Below are 24,086 nucleotides of genomic sequence, written 5' to 3'. Positions count from 1 at the left end.
TCTAAAGTATGGGGGTATATCATTAAGTATAGGTGCCTAACAATAGAAATTTACGTAATTTAGTACACAGAAAAAGGTTTGACGTATAGTCATTTCCAAACACATCAGCTGGTTATGCAAGTCTCAAATTTAGTAAATGATTTTTTTTATGTGGAATAGTTTAATTCACTATCAAAGTGAGGGAATGATTCAGTGGCACAGGGAACTACAGCCAAGTGGGAAGGCAGCCAAAATCGGCGCCAGCAATTGCCAAACTTCTGTGGTCCTGTATTTGGATGTTTGGCCAACTCCATTAATGAGTGGTTCTACATTCACTTTAGTTCTTTCGGTAAAGTCACGTAGGTATAAAATTAAATAAAAATAATTTATTTTTGGTTTTATTTTATAAGATAAAAAATAAAATAGGTATAAAATAAAAAAATATATTTTAGTCACGTCGGTATAAAATTAAAAAAAAATATTTTATTTTATTTTATACCGACGTGACTTTACCGAAAGAACTAAAGAGTATGGAACATTGCAGTTACGAAAACTTAAGATCTAATCTGGTTCTACATTGCTATTTATTATCTCATTCTCGACACTTTATCCGGGCCAATTCAAAGTGTCTTCCTGCTCAAGCAGGCAATGATTTGACACTCATTGCTATTATGTTGCTGGAATTTCAACATTTCCATGGTACAGGCCTAGGCACTCCATGGGGAATGATTGCAGTTTATTTCCCACAAGGTAAGTACCCACTTTACCAACCTCGGAGGGATGATTGAATAAAGTAAATTTCCGACCGAGATTTGAACTCACAGATGTGTGTCATAACGTTCTAACGACGGTGTCAACGACTCTGCTCAATGCCGCCACCATTGCATAGCTTTTAAAAATAATGTTTAAAAGTGACTTTGAAAGCTGGGAAATGTCCAGTGTCATTTGGCGTTCATGATAATTAGACAGATGTTGCATCCAGACCATTAGCGTTGCCACGAACACGGCTAATGAAGGGACCTTGAATAGGCAAATAATATCATCTCTGCTTCAGAGCGTTTGGGCGCAGTGTGATTGGAAGCTATGTGGCTACTTACTAATATTTTTATTTTACCAGGTGAGGCCCACTGAGCTATACAGCCTCTTTTTCAGAAGCGACCTGGCCAAATATTATGTGGAAATGTATCGGAGTCAAATACTCTAAATGTGTGATTATGCGGAGGGACAAACCGGAGGGCCCAGAGAAAAATCCACGAGGAGAACATGCAATCTCCCAATATAAAAGCGTCAGGGTCGGGATGGAACCCACGACCTCCTGTGTGCCAGGCGAGGTAGTTAACATCTCGCCACCGTGACAGTCCACTTGTCGTCTTTGCACCGCACGCCAATCAGTGGTTACACCGTCACGCATGGCTCCTTAATGGGCTTCATAATTGCGGGCCGCAGCAAAGATAATAAGCTCGGAGGGCAATGTTTGGCCGCAGTAATTGCTGATGTAAATGCGTGTCCGATGGCTGTGCCGTGCAAGGGCGCGGGGAGAGTGTGGAGGTCAGATAACCTTGTCCGGACCGATCGTCAATAGGGCCATGACGTCTGAGCTTTGGCTGTGATTATTTCCGTGTTTTATTTCATCTCTTTCTTTTTTACCCCATTGAGCTATCGGCGTCACGAGAAGAAAAACACAATTCCAAACCAAGACTTTCAGTAAATGATGAGAAAACCCATCAATACCAGAGGAGAATGCGTACCGGTTGGACACTAATAGATTTAACAATAGGCAAACGTCTGTTACTCACAAACAGCAGGAAGACACGACTCCCATCATCCCTTGCATGCATGCCATGTGACCGCCACATCGCATGTATAGTACAATGCTCTCAGAATCCATTTGGTCGTATTGGAGAGAAGTTTTTAAATCCTTCATATTAAGTTCACTTGCTTGCTTGCATGCGCGCTTACGACCGTGCAAATCTTTCGGTCGTTCTTTAACCCACTTGCCGTGATCCAATCGAGCTGACATTTTGCACACAGACTCGTTGTGCGTGACAATTTATTTTCGTGAAAGTTTTTTCCAAAATTTTACACTTTTTAGGAAAAAATAAGTTATATTTAATTACCAATTGCTTAATGGTGGCAGGCAATCATCTGACCCATAGGTGGCAGCCATCTCAAGCCAGAGGACGAGAGGACTCTAGCCGCCAAGCATATAAAGGATTTATAGTGAAAAACTTTGTTTTTACGGGTTAAATTTTTTTTTTGTCTCGATCTTTTCTTGGTATTTGTCTTGACAATTTTTTTTCCAGTTGTGCTCTCAGCATCATGTTACGAAATAAATTATCCGTTCGATAATGTCACAGAGCAATATTCCTTGTGGGTCAGCCAGCAGCCAGATAATTTTTTTTTCTTTTGCCTTTACACAGTAAAAGTATGGTCACACCTAGATTTGAAGCTTTCGTGACTGCAAGGATTCATATTCTTGGGTTTTTTTTCCGGTAAAGTCACGTAGGTAAAAAAATAAAATTAATAAAAGTAAAATAAAAATAAAAAATCACGACGTTTCGAAGACGGAATGCTTGTGTTGCCTCCGAAACGTGATTTTTATTTTTATTTTACTTTTATAAATTTTAATTTTTTACCTACGTAACTTTACAGAAAAAACCCAAGAATATGGTCACACCGCCTCCATGACCAACACGGTGTGGAGCGACCTTCATCCAGAAGTGTGTTTGCAACGTGCTGTACACGTACACAACGCAGCGGGAGAATTTGTGTACGTGTGTACATTTGCAACGGCAAGAAACTGATGTTTTTTTTAAATTCTTCTTAAATCTCATAGCTGGAATATTCCGAAGCAAGCGCAAAACAAATATTCATTGTGTTTTTACAATCATTGGTGACTGGGGCTGACAATCGACTCACTATACTTGAGAACTCGGTGTAATCGCAGGAGGATGAGATCCGCATCTGAATGCAGGATCTCAGCAGTTCGACACTGTGACCTCTGTTATATATTTATTTCTGGTGGCGTAAACTTACCGAGCTGATTCGACACAAGCTTCTCCGCTGCCTCTTAGCAGCAGCAATCCCATGGATAAGACGACTATATATATAAACACTCTCCTCCCGTGAGCTGGGATTTGAATGAACCCTACAACGTATGAGTTTTAGGCACGTAAGCTGCAATCCCGTGACTGTAGATTCAAAAGATAACAATGTTGTGCCAGACTTATAGGGAACCCTGCCCTCTACCAAGCTAGCTTGATCTCAGTGCCAAATCTAAAACAAATCAAAATGGATTTTGCAGATGACAGTTTGTATATTGGCACGTGCACAATTTTTCAGAGAGATTTAAAATGGTATCATACATTTTTGTGATTATTAACAATAGGGCCACAAATGTGGCATGATGAAAAGGATTCAGCTGGTTTGTGTATGTTTATGATTCACTATCTTGTGTGTGTTTTGATTCACGATCTTGTGCCCCTTTGTTGGGTTCTCCTGCTTTGCGCGCTTTCAAATGCGCTCCTGCGGCCGTCTGGAACGCTCTTCCTTCGCATATTAGGAAACCACTGGAGCCATGCACTTTTAAATCATCTCGATTGAACACTAATTTCTTTAGAACTGATTTTTGTGTTTAGTTTGTTATCCTTAGGCCCCCGTACACTTCCGATTCGCCCGATTCGCACGGTTGCCTACGTACTGTGGTGTGAAAGAAGTTCAACATACAGGCAGACCTGCAAATCCTTTCTCACGGCCTTTACTACGACAGCCCTGAAGATACCCACGAGAGGGGCTCTATTCATCTTCCTCTCTCATGGGGGCCATTTTACAGCGGTGGCGTGAGCAAGGAAATGCAGGGCTGCACCTTTATTTGCCTTCATCTGGTTCGTGTAAAATGTTGCATTCAGCTAAGCATGAATTAACCCTGCAGCCTTCCTGCTTTGCAATGAACCATCTAACTTGTTAAAGGCCACTGAAAATTAACATACTTTTTTGGTTCGTGAATTATAAATATATTCTACTTCGAGTTACATGTTTGCTTAACGTCACTCCGATCCGGGGAGTATTAGGATTGTCAGCGTGACACACTGCTAAGCACACACCTTGTAATTGAGGTACATCAGAAGCAAAGTCTCCGTGAAGCTGATGATCGCCAGGAACACCTAGTGAAAAAAAATTACAGAATCGTAGTTAGAAAGTGGACAGAGACAAAGACACCCCATATAGCCTTAACAGACATATGGGGCAAGTGTTGTCAGCAAGCACTTATGAAGGCCGGAACGGTACACGAGAGGATTGGCTACGTCCAGTCCGGAAGAAGTTCAACATACATACAATTTCCAATGTTGATCAGCAAACCTCGAACAAAAACTGACAAAACATATTTAATGAAAACAAATGTAATGCGGGCGTAAACGGCCTCGCGGATATGACGTAACGGGGGGAGGAGTTAGGTCACGTGGGGGAGAAGGGAAAGCTCTTAAGGGCGGGAACCGGAAGAGACGGGAGGAGAGTGTGAGAATAAAGACGGGAGGAGGCCACGCAGGGCAGAGAGTGGAGAGTGGCGCGATCGCCACAGGACGGACTCGGCACCGTTGGCCAGCGGTGTCCGGGCACGGAGGAACCGGAGAGCAGCGGTGGGGCTGCAGAGAGAGCAGCTGAGAGACTGCATAAAGGCGGAGAGGCTGAGAGGAGAGCCAGCAGCGGAGCTGCATCGGGAGCGAGGAGAAAAGGCTACGTGAGCGACGGCAGCTGCCAAGCTGCCAAGCGGGAGGCGGAGAAGGCTCTGAGCGAGGGCCGTGTGGGGCAAAGTTGTAAGAACCCAAATAAAGGACAACGGAGACAGACACAGTGGAAGAGTCCTTTATTACACAAGCATGAACAATAACAAGCGTTTAAGACGTTATGTTGTAACAGTGCTAATGAGAATATGGAGGTGCCTTACCTGACAGGCCCATAGCGGAGTACTTCTGTTGACCCATATAATGGATGTCCTATACAGCAACACATCGTAACACGGGAGCACAACATGAATTAAATTTGAATATCCCACGAAGGTTGAAAGCGTTGATGCATCCGCAATGATTGTCCAATGTGAGTGGAACTTTAATACATACTGTACAGTAGTTGTGTTGCTATAAGAGACTCATCAAACAGAAAATGTATCAAACATGGTGGCCCAAAATGTGTGAGACCCGCACGGGAGCGATTTGCAAATTTGAAAATGTATTTTACCCTGGCAATTTACCCAATGGCTTTTGTACCGCAAGTCAAATACTTCAGAAAACAAAACACCCATTGGAAAGCATTGCAGAATCCATTAATGCTAATGGTTTTCCGTGATTTGTTTACAAGATCAATTTTTTCCAGAAAACAAAAAACGAGCACATTATCATCATTTGGAGGTGCACCTCCATTTACGCACGGTGCAAAAGACGTTCAACATACATTCAACGTACACACATACATTGGCACGGGCGCCTGAGATAGTAACTGAACGAAATTCTTAATATTACACGGCGCTTTGTCACTCCACTGCTGGATAGAGACCTCCCAATGCTGTCGTGGTCTTGAGGGTTATTTGACCAAGCCTCATCGCATCGCTTGCCGTGTGTAGGTGAAGGTGGGTGGCTGTGTGTAGGTGAAGGTGGGTGGCTGTGTGTAGGTGGGTGGCTGTGTGTAGGTGAAGGTGGCTGTGTGTGGGTGAAGGTGGGTGGCTGTGTGTAGGTGAAGGTGGGTGGCTGTGTGTAGGTGAAGGTGGGTTGCTGTGTGTAGGTGAAGGTGGGTGGCTGTGTGTAGGTGAAGGTGGGTGGCTGTGTGTAGGTGAAGGTGGGTGGCTGTGTGTAGGTGAAGGTGGGTGGCTGTGTGTAGGTGAAGGTTGGTGGCTGTGTGTTGGTGAAGGTGGGTGGCTGTGTGTAGGTGAAGGTGGGTGGCTGTGTGTAGGTAAAAGTGGGTTGCTGTGTGTAGGTGAAGGTGGGTGGCTGTGTGTTGGTGAAGGTGGGTGGCTGTGTGTAGGTGAAGGTGGGTGGCTGTGTGTAGGTGAAGGTGGGTGGCTGTGTGTAGGTGAAGGTGGGTGGCTGTGTGTTGGTGAAGGTGGGTGGCTGTGTGTAGGTGAAGGTGGGTGGCTGTGTGTTGGTAAAGGTGGGTGGCTGTGTGTAGGTGAAGGTGGGTGGCTGTGTGTAGGTGAAGGTGGGTGGCTGTGTGTAGGTGAAGGTGGGTGGCTGTGTGTTGGTGAAGGTGGGTGGCTGTGTGTAGGTGAAGGTGGTTGCTCTGTGTAGGTGAAGGTGGGTGGCTGTGTGTAGGTGAAGGTGTGTTCCTGTGTGTAGGTGAAGGTGGTTGCTCTGTGTAGGTGAAGGTGGGTGGCTGTGTGTGGGTGAAGGTGGGTTGCTGTGTGTAGGTGAAGGTGGGTGGCTGTGTGTGGGTGAAGGTGGGTGGCTGTGTGTGGGTGAAGGTGGGTTGCTGTGTGTAGGTAAAGGTGGGTTGCTGTGTGTAGGTGAAGGTGGGTGGCTGTGTGTAGGTGAAGGTGGGTGGCTGTGTGTAGGTGAAGGTGGGTGGCTGTGTGTAGGTGAAGGTGGTTGCTCTGTGTAGGTGAAGGTGGGTGGCTGTGTGTGGGTGAAGGTGGGTGGCTGTGTGTAGGTGAAGGTGGGTGGCTGTGTGTAGGTGAAGGTGGGTGGCTGTGTGTAGGTGAAGCTGGGTGGCTGTGTGTAGGTGAAGGTGGGTGGCTGTGTGTAGGTGAAGGTGGGTGGCTGTGTGTAGGTGAAGGTGGGTGGCTGTGTGTAGGTGAAGGTGGGTGGCTGTGTGTAGGTGAAGGTGGGTGGCTGTGTATGGGTGAAGGTGGGTTGCTGTGTGTAGGTGAAGGTGGGTGGCTGTGTGTAGGTGAAGGTGGGTGGCTGTGTGTAGGTGAAGGTGGGTGGCTGTGTGTAGGTGAAGGTGGGTGGCTGTGTGTAGGTGAAGGTGGGTGGCTGTGTGTAGGTGAAGGTGGGTTGCTGTGTGTAGGTGAAGGTGGGTGGCTGTGTGTAGGTGAAGGTGGGTGGCTGTGTGTGGGTGAAGGTGGGTGGCTGTGTGTAGGTGAAGGTGGGTTGCTGTGTGTAGGTGAAGGTGGGTGGCTGTGTGTAGGTGAAGGTGGGTGGCTGTGTGTAGGTGAAGGTGGGTTGCTGTGTGTAGGTGAAGGTGTGTTCCTGTGTGTAGGTGAATGTGTGTTCCTGTGTGTAGGTAAAGGTGGGTTGCTGTGTGTAAGTGAAGGTGGGTGGCTGTTTGTAGGTAAATGTGGGTGGCTGTGTGTAGGTGAAGGTGGGTGGTTGTGTGTAGGTGAAGGTGTGTTCCTGTGTGTAGGTGAAGGTGGGTTGCATCGATGCGGGAGCATTAAAGTTCTGCACAATGTACAAAGATGGATTCTCCCGCACCATCCTCTGCTGCCTGCCCAAAACGTAGCCCCACAGCAGCGGAGGCCCTGGACCGATTCAGGTATCACGTGACACTGATACTCACCCTGGTCAGGTATTAAACTTAGAATGCTGCTAAGTTGGTACGGCGGTGCGCTAACAACTGTGCCGCTGCTCCTCCCAGCAACGAAATACGTGGCACGAAACCCAATTTTATTTCAAAATAATTGTTATTTTTAGACATTCGCACAAGTGATGGCACACAAAGCCGAAAAAAGGAATCGTCCTTGTAATTTGAAAAAGACGGATAAATGTGCTCACCAATCAATGTTTTCCGGTTGGCGTGATGTGTTGTTTCCTTTCAGGCCGTGCAGGCTGACAACGAACGAAAGAGAAGAACCAAAGAGTGGGGGGAAAAAGATTAGATAAACATCAACGTGGCCATGCGGATTTTATGAAGAGGAGCGATGTGTTTTGGAACACAGCGCACAATGAGAGGATGCAGAGAATAGCTCCTCACCAAATCCAATAGAGCCGCTTTTCTATTTGTGCCAGCAATTCAAACTGACTGCCTTGCGCGGCTGCTGTTATATAATGTTTTACGATTAGGTAAGATTCAAAAATCTAATTTCGGAAAATGGCATTTTTGCAATATTAGTGCCCATTGCATTGGTTTTCTGCATGACTTGAACGTTTTTGAACTGCAGTTCACTCAACATAAACCTGACAAAGGAATGATGATGATAATAATTGCACTATATAGCATTCTAATGCACATGCTGCCAGTCATACAACAAAACAAGTAACTGAAAATGAAAATTCTGACATTATAATTGCTATTCTGACAACTAAAAAATTTTTGCAAAGCACTCGTTTAATGGATAGTGGCTACATATTTACAACTTGCAATTATCCTGTTTGTTATTTCATACATTTCTTGTCCGAAATAAAATGTTTAAACAAAAGCAAAATGAGCAAAGATCACCACGATGTAATTATGTGTAGCCAAACCAACAATACGACAGTCGTGTACCTTATATCGTACAACATATTGAACCATCATAATATCACCGTGTTGCACTGGCAACATTTATCAGCGTGAGGGACAAGCCTGAGCAACCCTTTTAACTGGAGAGATGTTAACTAACTCGCCGAGTATACAGGAGGTTGTGGGTTCAATCCCAAACCTGACGTCTGTATATTTAGAATTTGCATGTCTCTCTTTCATTTTTCTCCAGGTCCTCTGGTTTTTTCCCTCTGCATTTTTTAAAACGTGAGTTTAGAGTATTTGGCTGCTGTACATTTCCACACGAAAAGCCACTTCGTTGAACTATCATTTGTGGCCAAGTCGCTCCTGAAAAAAAGAGTTTCATAGCTCAGTGGGCCTTACCTGATAAAATAAAAAATAAATGTTTAAATAGTTTGTAATCATGATAATGAAAACCCTGGGAAGTAACCTGGACCCTGGACAGCAACAACAGTGATGAGAATGGGGAGAAGATTATTGTGAAAACATCACAGATAACCACGACAAAAATAATGATGATATAATGGAATGAGGGAAAATGGCCTTGAGTTTGTATGCCTCGCTGCATTAAGAATTCCACCCAAAGGCGCACAGTCGAATATTTTCTCCACAAATCTGTCTGTCGCCTGATGAAGCTAGTTACTGGCGAAATGTCCTACTCAGATTGTAAATGTTGTGGCTTTGCTATCCAACAAACAGGTGTGCTGTAGCTGTAACGAATTGGCATGTTCGGTTTTCGTGACAAACCTTACTGATTGGCTGTGTCGGGTGGTGGCGGGTTTAACGACACATTTATATATTTACGTGAAAGCCCATGTGTTAAATGGAATATTTTAATTATATAGTTTTTGCAATCGCTGATCCTCGGGTTGTATTGATGGCCAGTGGTGTATATTATTACCAAAGGGTACCATATACATGTTTTGTTTTGCAAGACTCAGCCCAAAAAAGACGATGATTTTGTGGTGGGGGGGGGGGACATATTAAGAGCAATTGTCACGAGTTAGTGTGATGTGACGGCGGTGAGCTTGACCAACGTGAACTGTCAGTGTTGAACCACAGCTTCAAGGAGTGTGGGTGTCGATGATGTGCTCTCAGCAGGAAGCGGGACGGTCGCGTTCCATTTGCTGCCGCTCAAATAATCCCATTGTTCAATTTGCGGCAGGGGACAGATGCGGTGAACACTTATTGAATTATTGCAGTGGCTGGCGGGTATTGCGACACTCAGGGGCCCATTGTGTCGAGGCTATAAAATACAGCGAAGCAACAGAAAGAGTTGAGAATGTGCCGGACAGCGCGGGTGCTTAAAGCAGTTGCTGTGCCGTCTGCGTTCCACGTTTTTCTGTCATGCATCTGGCAATAGCGTTGTGCCTGTGCACACCGCGCGCATCTTTAACTACGACGACGTTAAATTTCGATTTAAAGCTTACGTGACTGAAGGGATTCATCTTCTTGGTTCTTTCGGTAAAGTCACGTAGAAGGGAAATAAATAAATAATGATAATTCTAATTCATAAATAAAAATGAAACATAACAAAATAATAATTATTATTTCCCTTCTAAGTGACTTTACCGAAAGAACCAAGAATATACAACGACGTTAAGTTGATGATTCTGTTCACGCAGTTCACAAGGATTTTCCGGCCTTGTGTGGTTGCGACATTGATCACTTCCCAGGAGGCTTCATAGCAGAGGTGGGACAAAGTCATTGTTATGCAAGTCCAAGTCGAGTCGCAAGTCATCAAATTCATGACTCGAGTCTGACTCGAGTCCAAGTCACATGACTCGAGTCCACATCTCATAGGTGGGACAAAGTCATTGTTATGCAAGTCCAAGTCGAGTCGCAAGTCATCAAATTCATGACTCGAGTCTGACTCGAGTCCAAGTCACATGACTCGAGTCCACACCTCTGATTCTAGATTTGAAGCTTTCGTGACTGCAATGATTCATATTCTCAGGTTTTTTCGGTAAAGTCACGTAGGTAAAACATTAAAAGTAATGAAAGTAAAATAAAACAAAACAAAAATAAAAATAAAATTCACGACGTTTCGGAGGCAACACAAGTCTCCGTCATCAGGTGGGACCGTCACAGCCAGATTAGCTGCATCAAGTGAAGCAATGATTCAAGATGTAATCCCTTATAAGCAAGTTGAAGGGGGGGAGGAAAGGGGGGGAGGAGAGGGGGGGGGAGTTCATCAGAATGTGGTAGCCAATGAATGGAACGTATCGGGAGGGAGGGGGGTGGGAGGGGGAGGGAGCCAACAAAACATTTGGCGACGGCTTGGACGCGGCTGCTGCGCACGCCAACACAATGGGCAGAGAGGGGGGAGGGGAGGTCTGATACACATGATAGAACAAAGGAACGAAAATGCCCATGTTTATACCAATGCAGGCTGAAAAATGAAGAGAGTACTGTTAAAAATAACTGGGGATGTTAACACTCGGTGAAGTAAATTAAAATAGTGCCTGTCAGATAAGATGGTCCAAAAAGTGTAATTAAGTCTTTTTTGCGTGGTTAATAACATCTTTCCAGTGATTACTGAGTTTGTACCCATCATCACGGTTGAAATTATGTCTGTGTTTGTATATTTGTATGGCTTCGTGTACAAACCTTTGATGGTAGCCAGGAGGCTTGCAGAGAACCTTGGTCTCGGAAAAGACAATTTCATGAGAGCCCGCCGAGTTGTAGCAATGATCGGCAACGGCCGAAGAATCAGTTCTGCCGTGTTTCAGATCTGACTTGTGCTCGCGGACACGATCAGCAACATGACGTTTTGTTTCTCCAATGTAGCAATCACCACAAATGCAACTCAATTTGTAGACTCCAGGATACTGTAAGTCAGGAACGACATCCTTCACAGATGGAATCAGATCACGGATTTTATGCACTGTGCTGAATCGGACTTGGATCTTATGTTTGTTTAGAATTTTGGAGATCTTTTTGGTCACGCCTGCTATGTATGGTAACATGATAGTTTTAATTTACTTCACCGAGTGTTAACATCCCCAGTTATTTTTAACAGTACTCTCTTCATTTTTCAGCCTGCATTGGTATAAACATGGGCATTTTCGTTCCTTTGTTCTATCATGTGTATCAGACCTCCCCTCCCCCCTCTCTGCCCATTGTGTTGGCGTGCGCAGCAGCCGCGTCCAAGCCGTCGCCAAATGTTTTGTTGGCTCCCTCCCCCTCCCACCCCCCTCCCTCCCGATACGTTCCATTCATTGGCTACCACATTCTGATGAACTCCCCCCCCCTCTCCTCCCCCCCTTCAACTTGCTTATAAGGGATTACATCTTGAATCATTGCTTCACTTGATGCAGCTAATCTGGCTGTGACGGTTCCACACCTCTGCTTCATAGTACCCCTGCCGATGGATTAGCAACGCGCTTGGTGTTGAGATGTTATCACTGGTGCATTGCATGTACTGGAGGGTGGCGATTTTATCTCCAAAGCATCGCGTGGTGGCGGTGCTGCTGCAATTGGGCCAATTGCGTCCGAGGGATGCGTAATGTGGAAGGGCTCGCTTGCTTGTCGTCACATTTGGAGAGATCCCCCGCAGGACGAGCAACTCAAATAAACAATGCAGTTACAGAAAGTCCTGCCATTGACATTTGTGCCCAAGCTTGTTGATTTGGCAGCAGGAGGTGGCAATCGGAATATTTTATTTAGACTACAGGAGGGATCTGACGAGCTAAGAAGATTTTTTTTTTACAGATGACCAGTAGGGCGCGGGTCGGAAAGATGCAATGACAATCGGGTCTGTTCAGCCACTTCACCCTGGATAATTGAAAGTATTTGCAGAATAACCGTTTAACCTGTGGTCTGGAACCCAGGTTTTTTAGATGGCCACGCCGGGATATTTGGAAGAGAACCGGGTTTGCCGACATCCCCCCCCCCCCCCAGATAAACAAATTCACAGATAATCGGGTCACAGATGAACAGGGTTTAACCGTCATTTCTGAAACGTTGAAAGACGTGGGCACTCACGCCATGCACGCGCCGCGACGACGTCGCCGCCGCTCCTTTTTCGAACGTCACAGGATCGTTCGCGTCCACTGCACAGCAGATGGTGCGTATTCGTGGTTTAACACCCGCGCAGTAATAACCGGAGGGGGGTGGGGGGGGTTAACTGGGCGGGCTTGAACTGCAAACCTCTGCGACAAGCGGCAATAAACGCTTGGCCCCACATCGCCAGCCAACCACCCCACACCTCCCCAACGGCGGAGGATCCGAGCCCAGACCGCGGGCAGAGTGGAGGCGAGACGAGTGAATGGGAACGGAGCCGACCGGGAGACTTGCTGCTGCTGCTGCTGCTGCTGCGAGTTCCAATGCAACCGGTAGCGCTGTCACCCACTGCACGACAACGCCTTCCTTACCAGTCGCTTTCCTGGTGCTCATCTCTGTCCTGGTGGGGATTGTCCAGCCCCACGCGCACCATGTACAGGATGCAGGAGATGAACTTGAGGGCAAGGGTGAAGAGACGGATTCTGAGACCTGTGAAGCGGAGGCAGATTACACTGGTCAACACACTATTTCTGGCATAAGGTATTCCAACGGGTTTAAGGTAATTTTGGGGTGCTGATTCCAAATCGGGCATCAGTTTTTGTCCATCACATCAGGTTTTTGAGATATAAAATATTGCATTTTGAATAAAAACTGCAGAAGAAAAATATTAAATAAATGTAGATATCTACATAAAATGATATTATAAACACACTATCTTAAAAATACAGCACCATATTTTAACACTAAAGCAGTCACTGACTCGCAATAACTTGTAATCATAAGTGACAGAGTTAATTTCGGGTAAAATCAATGAAAATGGGGTATGCCGATAGCATAAAAATGATGTGATAGAGCAAATCTGAGATCAGATTTGGAATCAGCACCCTGAAATTAGTCTAAAACAGCTGCAAAAGTCCAGGCCAGAATTTTTTTTTGTTGACCAGTGTAATTCCACTTAGTGTCATCGCACTGTGGAATATTCGTATATCTTGCTGAGTTAATTTTATTTTATACACATTTTTATTGCAATTGTTTTTTAATCGTCATGACCCCAATGATGGCACTAGATACAGTCGAAATTGCCCTTTGGAACTCCCACACTTGAGCAGTGCACCACCCTGAGTCAGAGAACGGCTCCAAACAATGAGCTTGTTTGTACAACTATTTCTAAAGTCACTACAATGGGCCCCTTCACTGATCTTGATGAACATTTCTCATTTACACTATTGCGGTTCTGCATTGATTTAGTTTTATTTTTTTCTCTCCCCTCGCTGCATATAGTTTTATTCCTTTTAGTTATTTCGGTGAGCCAGCTCCCTTGCTAAAAAAAACACACTCTCCTGGTTCCTTGAGTTGTATGTATGTATGTTGAACTTCTTTCGTGCCATGCATAGTCAACCGTGTTAATCGGTGGTGTGGGCAGGGAAGGACAGAGTTTACACCAGGTTAAATAAAAATAAACCGACTAATTAACCCACGCTTTGAGTACAACTCATAAACGGGCTTCACAGAATGTTCATTGAATGTCAATGATACTGACCTATTTTATGTTTACATGGGTCTACAAGTAGGGGATGATGACTGTTACGTAACCTGTGGTCCCAATTGAAGGACTTGCGGGCAAAATTTTAAATTTGGCAAAGAAATTCGACCCTGACGCATTTGAAACAATCACAACTAGGACCTTGCCAATGCCACGGGCAAACACGTGCAAGTTTAGAGGGGTTGTGATTCGTTCAATTATATGCTTACATGGCCAAGTGTGTGTGTGTGTGTGCGCGTGTGTGGTTTCACTACCCTAGCTCAAACCCCCTGTCTAATGTTAACTTTTAATAATCAATTATCCCTTCATGGACACATTGGACACACGCATTACATGCAATCGTAACTCGTTCATTGTTTTGTTGCTTTGAAAAAATACATCGCAATTTTGTAAATTTAATTTCAAAAAAGCCTTCATATTTTTGCTCCTCTCACTCAATTTGGTCTTAAATGCATCGGCGCTGTAATGTACAAATATGCTTTTCCCATTTTTGGTTCCCAAATTGGAATTCAATTGTGTAGATGATTATGTCAGCCGTGAAATGAAGTCATTCATTGTCGGAACATTTTAATAGACCACAAAGGCAGTGCTGTCCATCAATCTGGAAATGCAGTTTTGTTCACTTACGCTTTACCACAAACAAAAAAATTAACCCTTTCAATGAACTGACCTTTTCTATAAACATTCTTCGTGTAAAAAAAGACAGTGGCTATACATTGCATCGGACATACGGTGGCGCTCCCCTCTTACGTGCAGCCCTGGGTGAGCGGTGTACATTCCACATTCCTATGGTGGGGCCAGGTACTTCCAGCAGAATATCCTCTCTTGAATTCCCTCTCTATTTATATGCAATTAAGAAGGGCCATTGCCCGAAACGTTGAATATTACGTGCTATTTTTGAGGCCGTGATTTAGATGCTACATAATTAGTGATTGGTGAAATAATGCCAGTGAAAGGAAAATACTCGACACCTCTTATCCATGATGATGTGTGGGAATATCACGAATCCTTTTTAACACGTAGTAAGCTTTCACGACCAATATCATCCATAATAGAGGGTTTGTTTGGGTTAGATTGCGTAAATGTATAAATGTGTCATTGAAACCCGCCGCCACCCGACACAGCCAACTAGTAAGGGTAGTCACGTAAACAGAACGTGGCCAATTCGTCACTAGTACAGCACTAGTGTGTAGTGTATAGTGTAGTGTATAGTGTAGTGTATAATGTACTATACTAGTACAGCACACTGGTGTGTTGGAGAGCCAAGCCACAACATTTACAATCTGAGTACGAAGTTTCGCCAGGAATTACAACTAGCTTCATCAGGCGACAGCCAATTCTGGCTTCTATTATGGATCACAAATCCTATTATCTGTGGGGATTATCCGAGAATTTACTCCATGAGAAAAAAAAAGAGGCAGATAATAGGAATAATAGGGCCTCGGAAATGGGAATGTTTGGGGACCCCTCCACCTCCCTCGGATAATAGGGAGTCGTGGATAATAGGGTTGCGGATAAGAGGAGTGCTGCTGTGTTGAGTGCGTCTTTGAGAGATCGTTTGTCGGTGCCGATGCCGTGGCGTTCGCGCGCGAGGTGCTTCGCCCGGACGTGCTCACTTGATCTTTGGTTTTTGATGAAGAACAGCTTGAGTCGCTCCTTCACCATTTGCTCGTCAACGTAAAATTCCACCTGCACCCTGTCCGTTTTGGGGACAGGCAGGCACAAAACAACAACAAAAACGAAACGCGATTTAAGTCTCGGTTGAATTGCAGGAACTAGCAGCCTTCCGATGAGCTGAATAAAAACGGCGGTGATTGTTTCGCAAATACGGCGGACAAATGTCTCCCCGTCGGACTTGTATGGAGCCAGGGCAGTCTTTGTCTCCCCAGTATGTTGAACTTTTTAAAGTAAGTAGCCAACCGTGCTGATCGGAGGTGCGATGTGTACAGGGTGCACACGTGCTTATTTAAGGCTGCTGCACTCAAACGGAAGGCCGGGTTCAGAAGCCATCTGCCACTGTTGTGCGTGGCCAAAATAGAACTGAGCTCAGTGGGGTCATGTCACAGTCTCATGTCGACTGCAACCAAAGACGAACACCCCCTGTTATCGTCTGAATAGGCTGTTGGAGCAAGTGCGATTAGCAGGAACCTATTAGGGCTGGAATGTCACACAAGGGGACTGTGGTAAACACATTGCCTGACTGTCTTACTCTCCCCATTGCTGCCACTTTGAAAACCGTACCAGTTACTCATTTTGAGGTTGAGTTGACCCTGGGGAAGGCCCAGGACCTGTTCAAATGTCACTCGACACTGGCGTTGTCCGTGGCTCGTGATCGAACTCAAGTTGCTGGATTCGTGAGTGCAGTGCGTGAACAACTGCGTCAGGCCTCCCGCACCGATCACTGCTCCATGGAGGTCGACCTCCCCATAGCGGTCACGGAGGTCGTTTGGGTGGAGCGGACGTGCAGCGGTTAGTGCTACGCTGCGCTACGAACCTGGCGACGCGGGTTCGATTCCCGCACACGGCCAACACCGGTGACGATTATCTGAACTGGTTCTGGGCCTCCCCTAGGTCGACTTAGCCTCAAATAAGAACCTGGTGCGGTGTGTTAACATCGTCACTGGAGAGACAAAGGCGGCCGGGCGTGGTGTTGGCCACCAACCTAATTGTGTGCCGTGCCGGCCTTCATAGGTGCTCGCTAACAGCACTTGCCTCAACAGTCTGTTAAGGCTATACGGGGGATATTTGTCTTTGTGTTGAGGTTCTTTCACACCGTACGTAGCCTACCGTGCTAATCGGAGGTGCGGGTGGGGGGGGAAGGACAACAAACTAACACACAAAGAGTGGTTGTAATGAAATGCGTTTTCAGTCAAGATTTAAAAGTGCAAAGGGGGGATGCAGGGCCGGTTAAGATATCACTCGCCATGGTCGTGAGCGGGAATGAAACTCAAGTCCTCCGGTTTGTAGCGCAGTGCAATGCAGTAGTCACTGCCACTCCCCACACACATACACCACTGCACCGCAAACGCACACAAAGGAAATTCACAGAGAACAGGAAATGTATTCCTTGTTGCCTCTGTCAGATTGACTGATTCTCGCATTTCCACCTCGCTATAGACAACATGCGCTTTGTGCATGAAGTGCTCTCAGTGCTCGCAAAAAAACGCAACCAAGACAATGTTAATTTAAATTAATGTGGAGAGTCGGAGCAGTGTTCAATTAAGTGACCGAAATTAAAGCCCTCAAATATTAATGCAAATTTAAGTCTATCAGTGTGCTCTTTGTCAGCCTGATAAATTAGTGGCTCTCGGCCGTGCACGTTTACTTACAATACATTTGAGGAAATGCGCTTTGCGCAGAGATTGGATTTCGCTCGCCGATTGCTGTCCAGCTCCATTAATGAAACGCCGCGGCGAGACCACGCACACCGTGTCCTGTGTACTTCTGCGTGCGTTTCAGTGGCCGTGCTGTGCAGCTCTCTGATGTGTTTTCGGGGGTTGTGCCTCGTATTGCTCAGCACAACGTCCGACGTTTCGCTCCCAAGTGCCGGAAGCTCCTACCAGAACTAAATAGACTTTGCTCGCTTTCTCCCCCGATTCTAAGCAGCGTTGCCGGCTGCTTGTCGGTTCTGGCGGTGATTGACGCTGATTGGCTCTTTGATGAAGGGCAGCCATTGCTGTTGTAATTTTAAAAAACCACGACGTTTCGATCGCAACACAAGCGGTCGTCATCAGAAAAAGGGGGTTAGCCTATCCAATCAAAACCATCATCTTGCCATACATAGCAGGGGTAACCAAAAATATTTCCAAAATCATGAACAAACACAAGATGCAGGTCCAATTTAACACAGTACATCAAACGTGTGATCTGATCCCATCTGTGAAGGACAAGATCCCTAACATGCAATATCCCGGCGTCTACAAACTAAGCTTTATCTGCGGCAGCAGTTACATTGGGGAAACATAGCGACATATCTCGGACCGTGTTCGTGAGCATAAGGCAGATTTGAAACACGGAAGGACCAATACTTCTGCCGTGGCTGATCATTCTTTTCATGCGGCTGGCTCACGCGAAATTGATTTCTCTAAGACGAAGGTCCTTTGCAAACCCACTGGCTATCAACAAATATTCGTTCATGAAGCCATCCATATATACAGACATCGACACAATTTCAACCGAGAAGATGGGTACAAACTCAGCAATCACTGGAATGACAATATCAACCAGTTCAAGTCAAAACTGGCTGTAATGTTTCCATTTTAGACCTGGCAGCCCTTTAATTGGTGGAAACCCACCAACAGCGCCGTCACTGCCTATTACTACCACCACTCACATTAACATCAGCTACCCCGCCTATGCTGCTGGCACTTGGACTACGCCCATCTCTAAACCTTTATAAACAGTTTGCCTTTAGAGGCTAACCCCCTTTTCCTGATGACGATCGCTTGTGTTGTGATCGAAACGTCGTGTTTTTATTTTTATTCACTTAATTATTTTTCTATCTACGTGACTTTACTGGAACAACCAAGGCATATAATATAATTTATAAATAATAAACAATTGCGAAGGGCAGTAATCCAATGTTCATAGAGTCTTGATGTTTATGTTTTAAGGCATGGCCCAGGAGGAAGCGTGGTTTAGACACAAGGGAGCCCTCCCTTTCAGCTTGAACAATTGAAGAGTTGCATTGGAATAGAATCATTATTTAAAATAAGTGGCCATTTAAAAACAAAAATATAGACTTCATTAAGTTAAAGAAAAAAATATCTCGTAACAACCCATAATGGTGATGTCTCTTGTACAGACATGGGTATATTATTTTTCCAGACATACAAGTCTGGTCTAAGGCAAACATGTTCACATGGGTAATTGCTTTGCACGCTTAAGAAGATTTTTGTATAACGAAATATGATCACGGACATGCAATATGGATGTCCATGAACCGTTTCAGATTGAGTCAAATGAGATTCAAGTGTAATTTAAGCCACGGCGTTTCCATCAAGATTGCTCTCAATTCATCTGAATAACAGTAATAATAAAGCACAATTTACAACATTTTGTCAAACCACTGCTGGATGAAGTCTGGCCCACGCCATGTCGGTTGTGTGCGATTGTGACCATATTTCACCATTCCGGTAAGTACAGGGATGTTAAGATGGTATTGAGTGGGCACTTTCCACCGACGTTGTGTGTATGTTGAACTCTTTTCGGACCGTATGTAGCCAACTGTACTTATCGGAGGTGTGGAGGAAGGAACAACATGCTAAACACAAAAAGCAGTTCTATAGAGATTTGTTTTCTAATCGAGATGATTTAAAAGTGAATAGCTCCAGTGGCTTCTTAATATGCGATAGAAGCGCGTAATGAACGTGAGCTGCTATGTGGGCATCCTCTGACACGAGGTGATAGTGTTAGCTGGAGAGGCACAGAAGCAAATGTCTGGATCTCAGGACATGATGCCAGGAGCACAATTTGAATGACCATTTGCAAAATAAATCCCTGCCCCAACTAACATTTATATTCTTGGTTCTTTCGTTAAAGTCATGTAGAAGGGAAATAATAAAATAACATAAATATAAAACAATAAAAATTCTCACGACGTTTCGACTGCAACACAAGCAATCACTTTTTATTGTTTTATATTTATATTATTTTATTATTTCCCTTCTACGTGACTTTACCGAAAGAACCAAGTATATGAATCCCTGCAGTCACGAAAGCTTTAAATCAAAATTCAACTAACATTTCATAATGGAACTTGTGCAATAAATAAAAGTAAAATGGAACATCTGAAGCCCTTGTGTATTCATTATAGAAAGAGCCCTGCAGCCTGACGGATATGTTCAATTAAAAACAAAGAGGTCTCATCTCGACTATGCCGCGCGTTGTTCAGTACGGAGTTCGACGTTTCGCTCAACGCGTTAGGAGCTTCGTCAGTTCTTGAAGAAGCTCTCGTCGAAATTATGGTAAATCTTGGCTCACCTGCATTATGGGGGTGTCGACTGCCGAATGTTGGGCATCACGTGGTCTCCTCCCCCTAAATCACCCTGTCCACCGGGTGTCCTCTCTACTCGGGCATTTTCTGCCAAATATCGGCACAAAGCCCACCCGTGTGCGAATCGGGAAGCGAGTGTAGCCATTATTCCACGTACGGTTGTGGCGATCGAGTAGCGTTGGACTGGCTCACAAAGCCCACCCGTGTGCGAATCGGAAAGCGAGTGTAGCCATTATTCCACGTACGGTTGTGGCGATCGAGTAGCGGTGGACTGGCTCACAAAGCCCACCCGTGTGCGAATCGGAAAGCGAGTGTAGCCATTATTCCACGTACGGTTGTGGCGATCGAGTAGCGTTGGACTGGCTCACAAAGCCCACCCGTGTGCGAATCGGAAAGCGAGTGTAGTCATTATTCCATGCACGGTTGGAACGATCGAGTAGCATTGGACTTGGCTTGCACCCTGCCCCACCCACCACCACCACCCTGCATGCGCGACACCGAGAGCCCCGTGACACGTGTTCGGTGAGAAAAGGCGGTCAAAACCTCCCGCTCGCGAGCCCGCTGGCCGCGTCGCGCCCACGTCTCGGTCAGTTCCAATCAGCAGTTGAGCGGCAAGAGCCCCCCTCCAGCCCCATCCCCCACCCCTCCCAGACGTCGAAAAAATGCAAACGCTACGGGGACCTCGCTGGAGATTGCTGCCATCACTTGTTAGTGTCAGGAGAGGATAGCCAAACTCCGCTTGCATACGAAACAAACGGCCATCGCCACTGCGCCTCTGTATAATGAAGGCCCCCCTCCCCTGCCCCACCACTGACCTTCACACTTATTGTTGCATTAATGACTCGCATGATCGTGCCACACTTGAATTTTATCACATTAATGTTTTGTGATGTTTCCATTAATGAGTTTCCGTCTGCAACGGAAGGTTTTGCTGCCGTGCTGATTGTATTGTGTAAGTAAAAAAAAAAATCCATGAAAGAATCTAGATGTCACAGAGTATGATGAATAACAAAAACAAGTGTTCTTTAAAAATTGCAATGACAAGATAATTCAAACTTTTTTCATGAAAGTTCAAAACGCATTGTTTCTTTCATGGTGGGAGATGTTGCCAGAGTGCAGTGGTTATAAACTGTGTACGCGATTGGATACCTTGTCCACCCAGCAGTATAAATGTTGTTCACCGTGGCAGTTCGTGGGTGGCAGGGTAAAGGGTGGGTACTCTGGCCACCGTGGAAGATGAGGTGAAATATCATCTGTAAGGGCCATCTACAGCTCCCATCTTGTGGAGGCTCTTTTTGCCAGCAAGCAAATCCAAGGCTGCAACTTTGCCTGGAACTTTTATTGTATTATGATGGTTGCTACCATCAGCTAGGCGGTAGTATTCATGGCAATAGTTATGGTTTTTATGGTAATTCCACATTCCTGTCGCAGAGGCGAGTCTACCCATAGGGCAAGTATTGTTGACTTCCCGCATGAAATGGTATTTATTTAATATAAAATAAAATTGTATTTTATACCTACGTGACTTTACCGAAAGAACCAAAGAGTATGGATTCCTGCAGTCACGAAAGCTTCAAATCAAGATTGGTACTGTATTTATTTTATTTACCCCGGAAATCGATCTCCAACCAGGATTTTTAACCCTCTCAATCTTTTGAATTGTGTGCCACTCGCTTTACCGCTGAGCCACCAATATCATCTAAACATCGGAAAATAAATGTGACTTGTTTGTGTGTGTAAGTTGGCGAGCCGAGTGTTGCTTGCAGCTGCATTGCAGGCGAAGTAACCGTATGGGTAATGTCATTTATAGATGGGTGGGTTCAGATGACATAACACTCATCGTGTTTCGATGACCCTGAGCTGATATGCCATAGATCCCTCACAGGAAAAAGGTGCTTAAAGCAATATCTGACACACGCTGAGCAATTATTGTTATCGATGCCTCATTTGTTGATGGATGTAAGAGTGTGTGGGTTGAGGGGTAACATGTCAGTATAGATTAATGAATGGATGGAGTGACATACACACTTGATGGGACCTTACTGACTCTACAAGCCTTCGCATATATACCCATAAACACACTGTGAAGTGATCATTATCATGGTATTATGGAGGGCAATGCGATATTTTGTAAATTATAGGGTGATGATAGTAATCTTGGTTTTTTTTCATGTTCCCCAGTAAAATGTAACGGATGCCTCAGTGACACCAATTTGTCCCTCTGACCGAAAATAGAACTCTGTTAATATTCTTTATGGAAAAATATCCACTACGAAGATGGAGAAATGAAATACGCTCGTGTGCACGCATGAGCTGGATCAGTTTAACGCGTAGCAGGGCTTTCGCGACCAAAATTATCCATGACAGAGGGTTTGGGGTTGGATCGCGTAAATATAAATGTGTCGTTAAACCCGATGGCTACCCTACATGGCCAATTAGTGAGGTTTGTCACGTGAAAAATAAATGGCAATCCGTTACTAGTTCAGCACACCGGTGTGTTGGGGAGTAAACCCACAACATTTCATCCAAAATTACTGGCGTCGCAGATGGATTATTGCGTCGCAAATGTATTATTACAACACAGATGGATTATTTTGTCGCAGGAGCATGAGAGATGGTGATGGCTTCGGAGGCATTTATCAAACAGTGGATTGAGCATTGCTGCTGGCTGATGATGATAATACAATTAACACGTAAAAAAAAACATTCCTCATTTTTATATATAAACTACTTTATTTTTCCACTTAATAAAAATTTACAGAAATTTGTAAATACATTGCCGGATCCAGGCCTCTGCGAGACCATTGCAGCCGTGGAGGCTGTTTGGCCACACTTTACCAGACTGGTGAATGTGGGCGGGTGAAAAAGGGAGCCCAGGACCGGTTCAGATATCGTTTGCCAATGATGTCAACCGTGGTTGGAAATTTAACTCATGTTAGGAAAGGTCCATAGACACACACACAGTGCGCTAAGCACTGTGCCACAGCTCCTTTTTAAATGCTGGTATAAGATGCCTATATCCTTGCAAAAGGTGTCAGTTTTGTTGCCAGAAAAAAGGGGAAAACCCCTATTAGTATGACTTTGTGACTTTACGCTCACGATATGCTTGCTGTGTTAACGCATTTAAGAACGGACGAACATCCTGCCGCTCATAATAGAACATCGTGCCGCTGTTCACCAAAGTGCTACTGGCAACACATCGCTCTGTTGTATACATTCATACGCATGTCTACAGGGAAGTGATGCACGGGTTGGCATAGATTGAGCTGATGCCTTCGCAGCTGCGACGGGTTCTGCAGGACTTTTACGTGCACAGCCGGCAATGTTGTTGTGCAAATGTCCACGTGTCTGTAAATGTGCGTGTGTCTACCATTGCCTATATCCATGATTAGTTCCCGAGCTCACCCCACGACCCCTTAATCTCCCCCTCATAACCACCACCGTCCGTTCCCTCTTCATATTCTCATTGCATGGCTATCACTCATTCCCCAGTCATTCCATCCACGCATCATCATCATCATCATCTTCTGTCATCAATTTCACTTTCACCGGAATTCACGCATCACAGATTCGCCCCCATTGCTTCCTCTCATCTAATTCATCACCTCATCTCCACCAGTAAATTCACACACGTCGTGACGTTGTTGAGTCTTTGCAAAGCGCCTTGCTTCAGGCGCTATATGTATTGCATTAAGATGACATACGGGGAGCGGTATTAAGTATTTTTAACTTCTTTCCAACGGTACGTAGCCAACCGTGCTAATCGGATGTGTAGCAGTTAGTGCTTCGCGCTACGAACGCGACGACTCAGGTTCGATTCCCGCTGACCGTAACAATGATCTGAACTGGTCCTGGGCTTCACCTAGGTCGACTCAGCCTCAATGTGTACTACGTGCGGTGTATTAACATCGCCACTGGCGAGACAAAGGCGGCCGGGCGTCATGTTTGACACCCTCTACTCTCTCGTGTGCCATGCGGGCCTTCATAGGTGCTCGTTACAGCACTTTGGGGCCGTCCATAAATGACGTAACGCGATTTTGGACGATGTTGTAGGAGATTTTTTTTTTATTTTAAAGTCTATTTAATTAAATAGAACGTGTTGTTTATATTTATTTAAAGTTGCGCATTTTGATGTGACGTCCCACTTCTCAAACC

General features: G+C 45.1%; 1 protein-coding gene across 1 annotated transcript in view; it reads right to left on the bottom strand.

Moving 5' to 3' along the window:
- LOC144948360 (potassium channel subfamily T member 2-like) overlaps positions 1-24,086 on the bottom strand; it is a 226,558-nt gene that overhangs the window by 70,114 nt on the left and 132,358 nt on the right. The window contains exons 3-7 of the mRNA XM_078877787.1: positions 15,553-15,632; positions 12,765-12,882; positions 7,683-7,736; positions 4,925-4,973; positions 4,077-4,142 (exon numbers count right to left, since the gene is read on the bottom strand). Of these exons, the coding sequence (XP_078733913.1) occupies positions 4,077-4,142; positions 4,925-4,973; positions 7,683-7,736; positions 12,765-12,882; positions 15,553-15,632 (367 nt within the window). The remainder of the gene's footprint in view (positions 1-4,076; positions 4,143-4,924; positions 4,974-7,682; positions 7,737-12,764; positions 12,883-15,552; positions 15,633-24,086) is intronic.

Source organism: Lampetra fluviatilis, chromosome 49 (assembly GCF_964198595.1).
Source record: "Lampetra fluviatilis chromosome 49, kcLamFluv1.1, whole genome shotgun sequence".
Classification (NCBI taxonomy): Eukaryota; Metazoa; Chordata; class Hyperoartia; order Petromyzontiformes; family Petromyzontidae; genus Lampetra; species Lampetra fluviatilis.
Note: the sequence above shows the minus strand (reverse complement) of the source record. Positions and strands in the feature narration are given on the sequence as shown.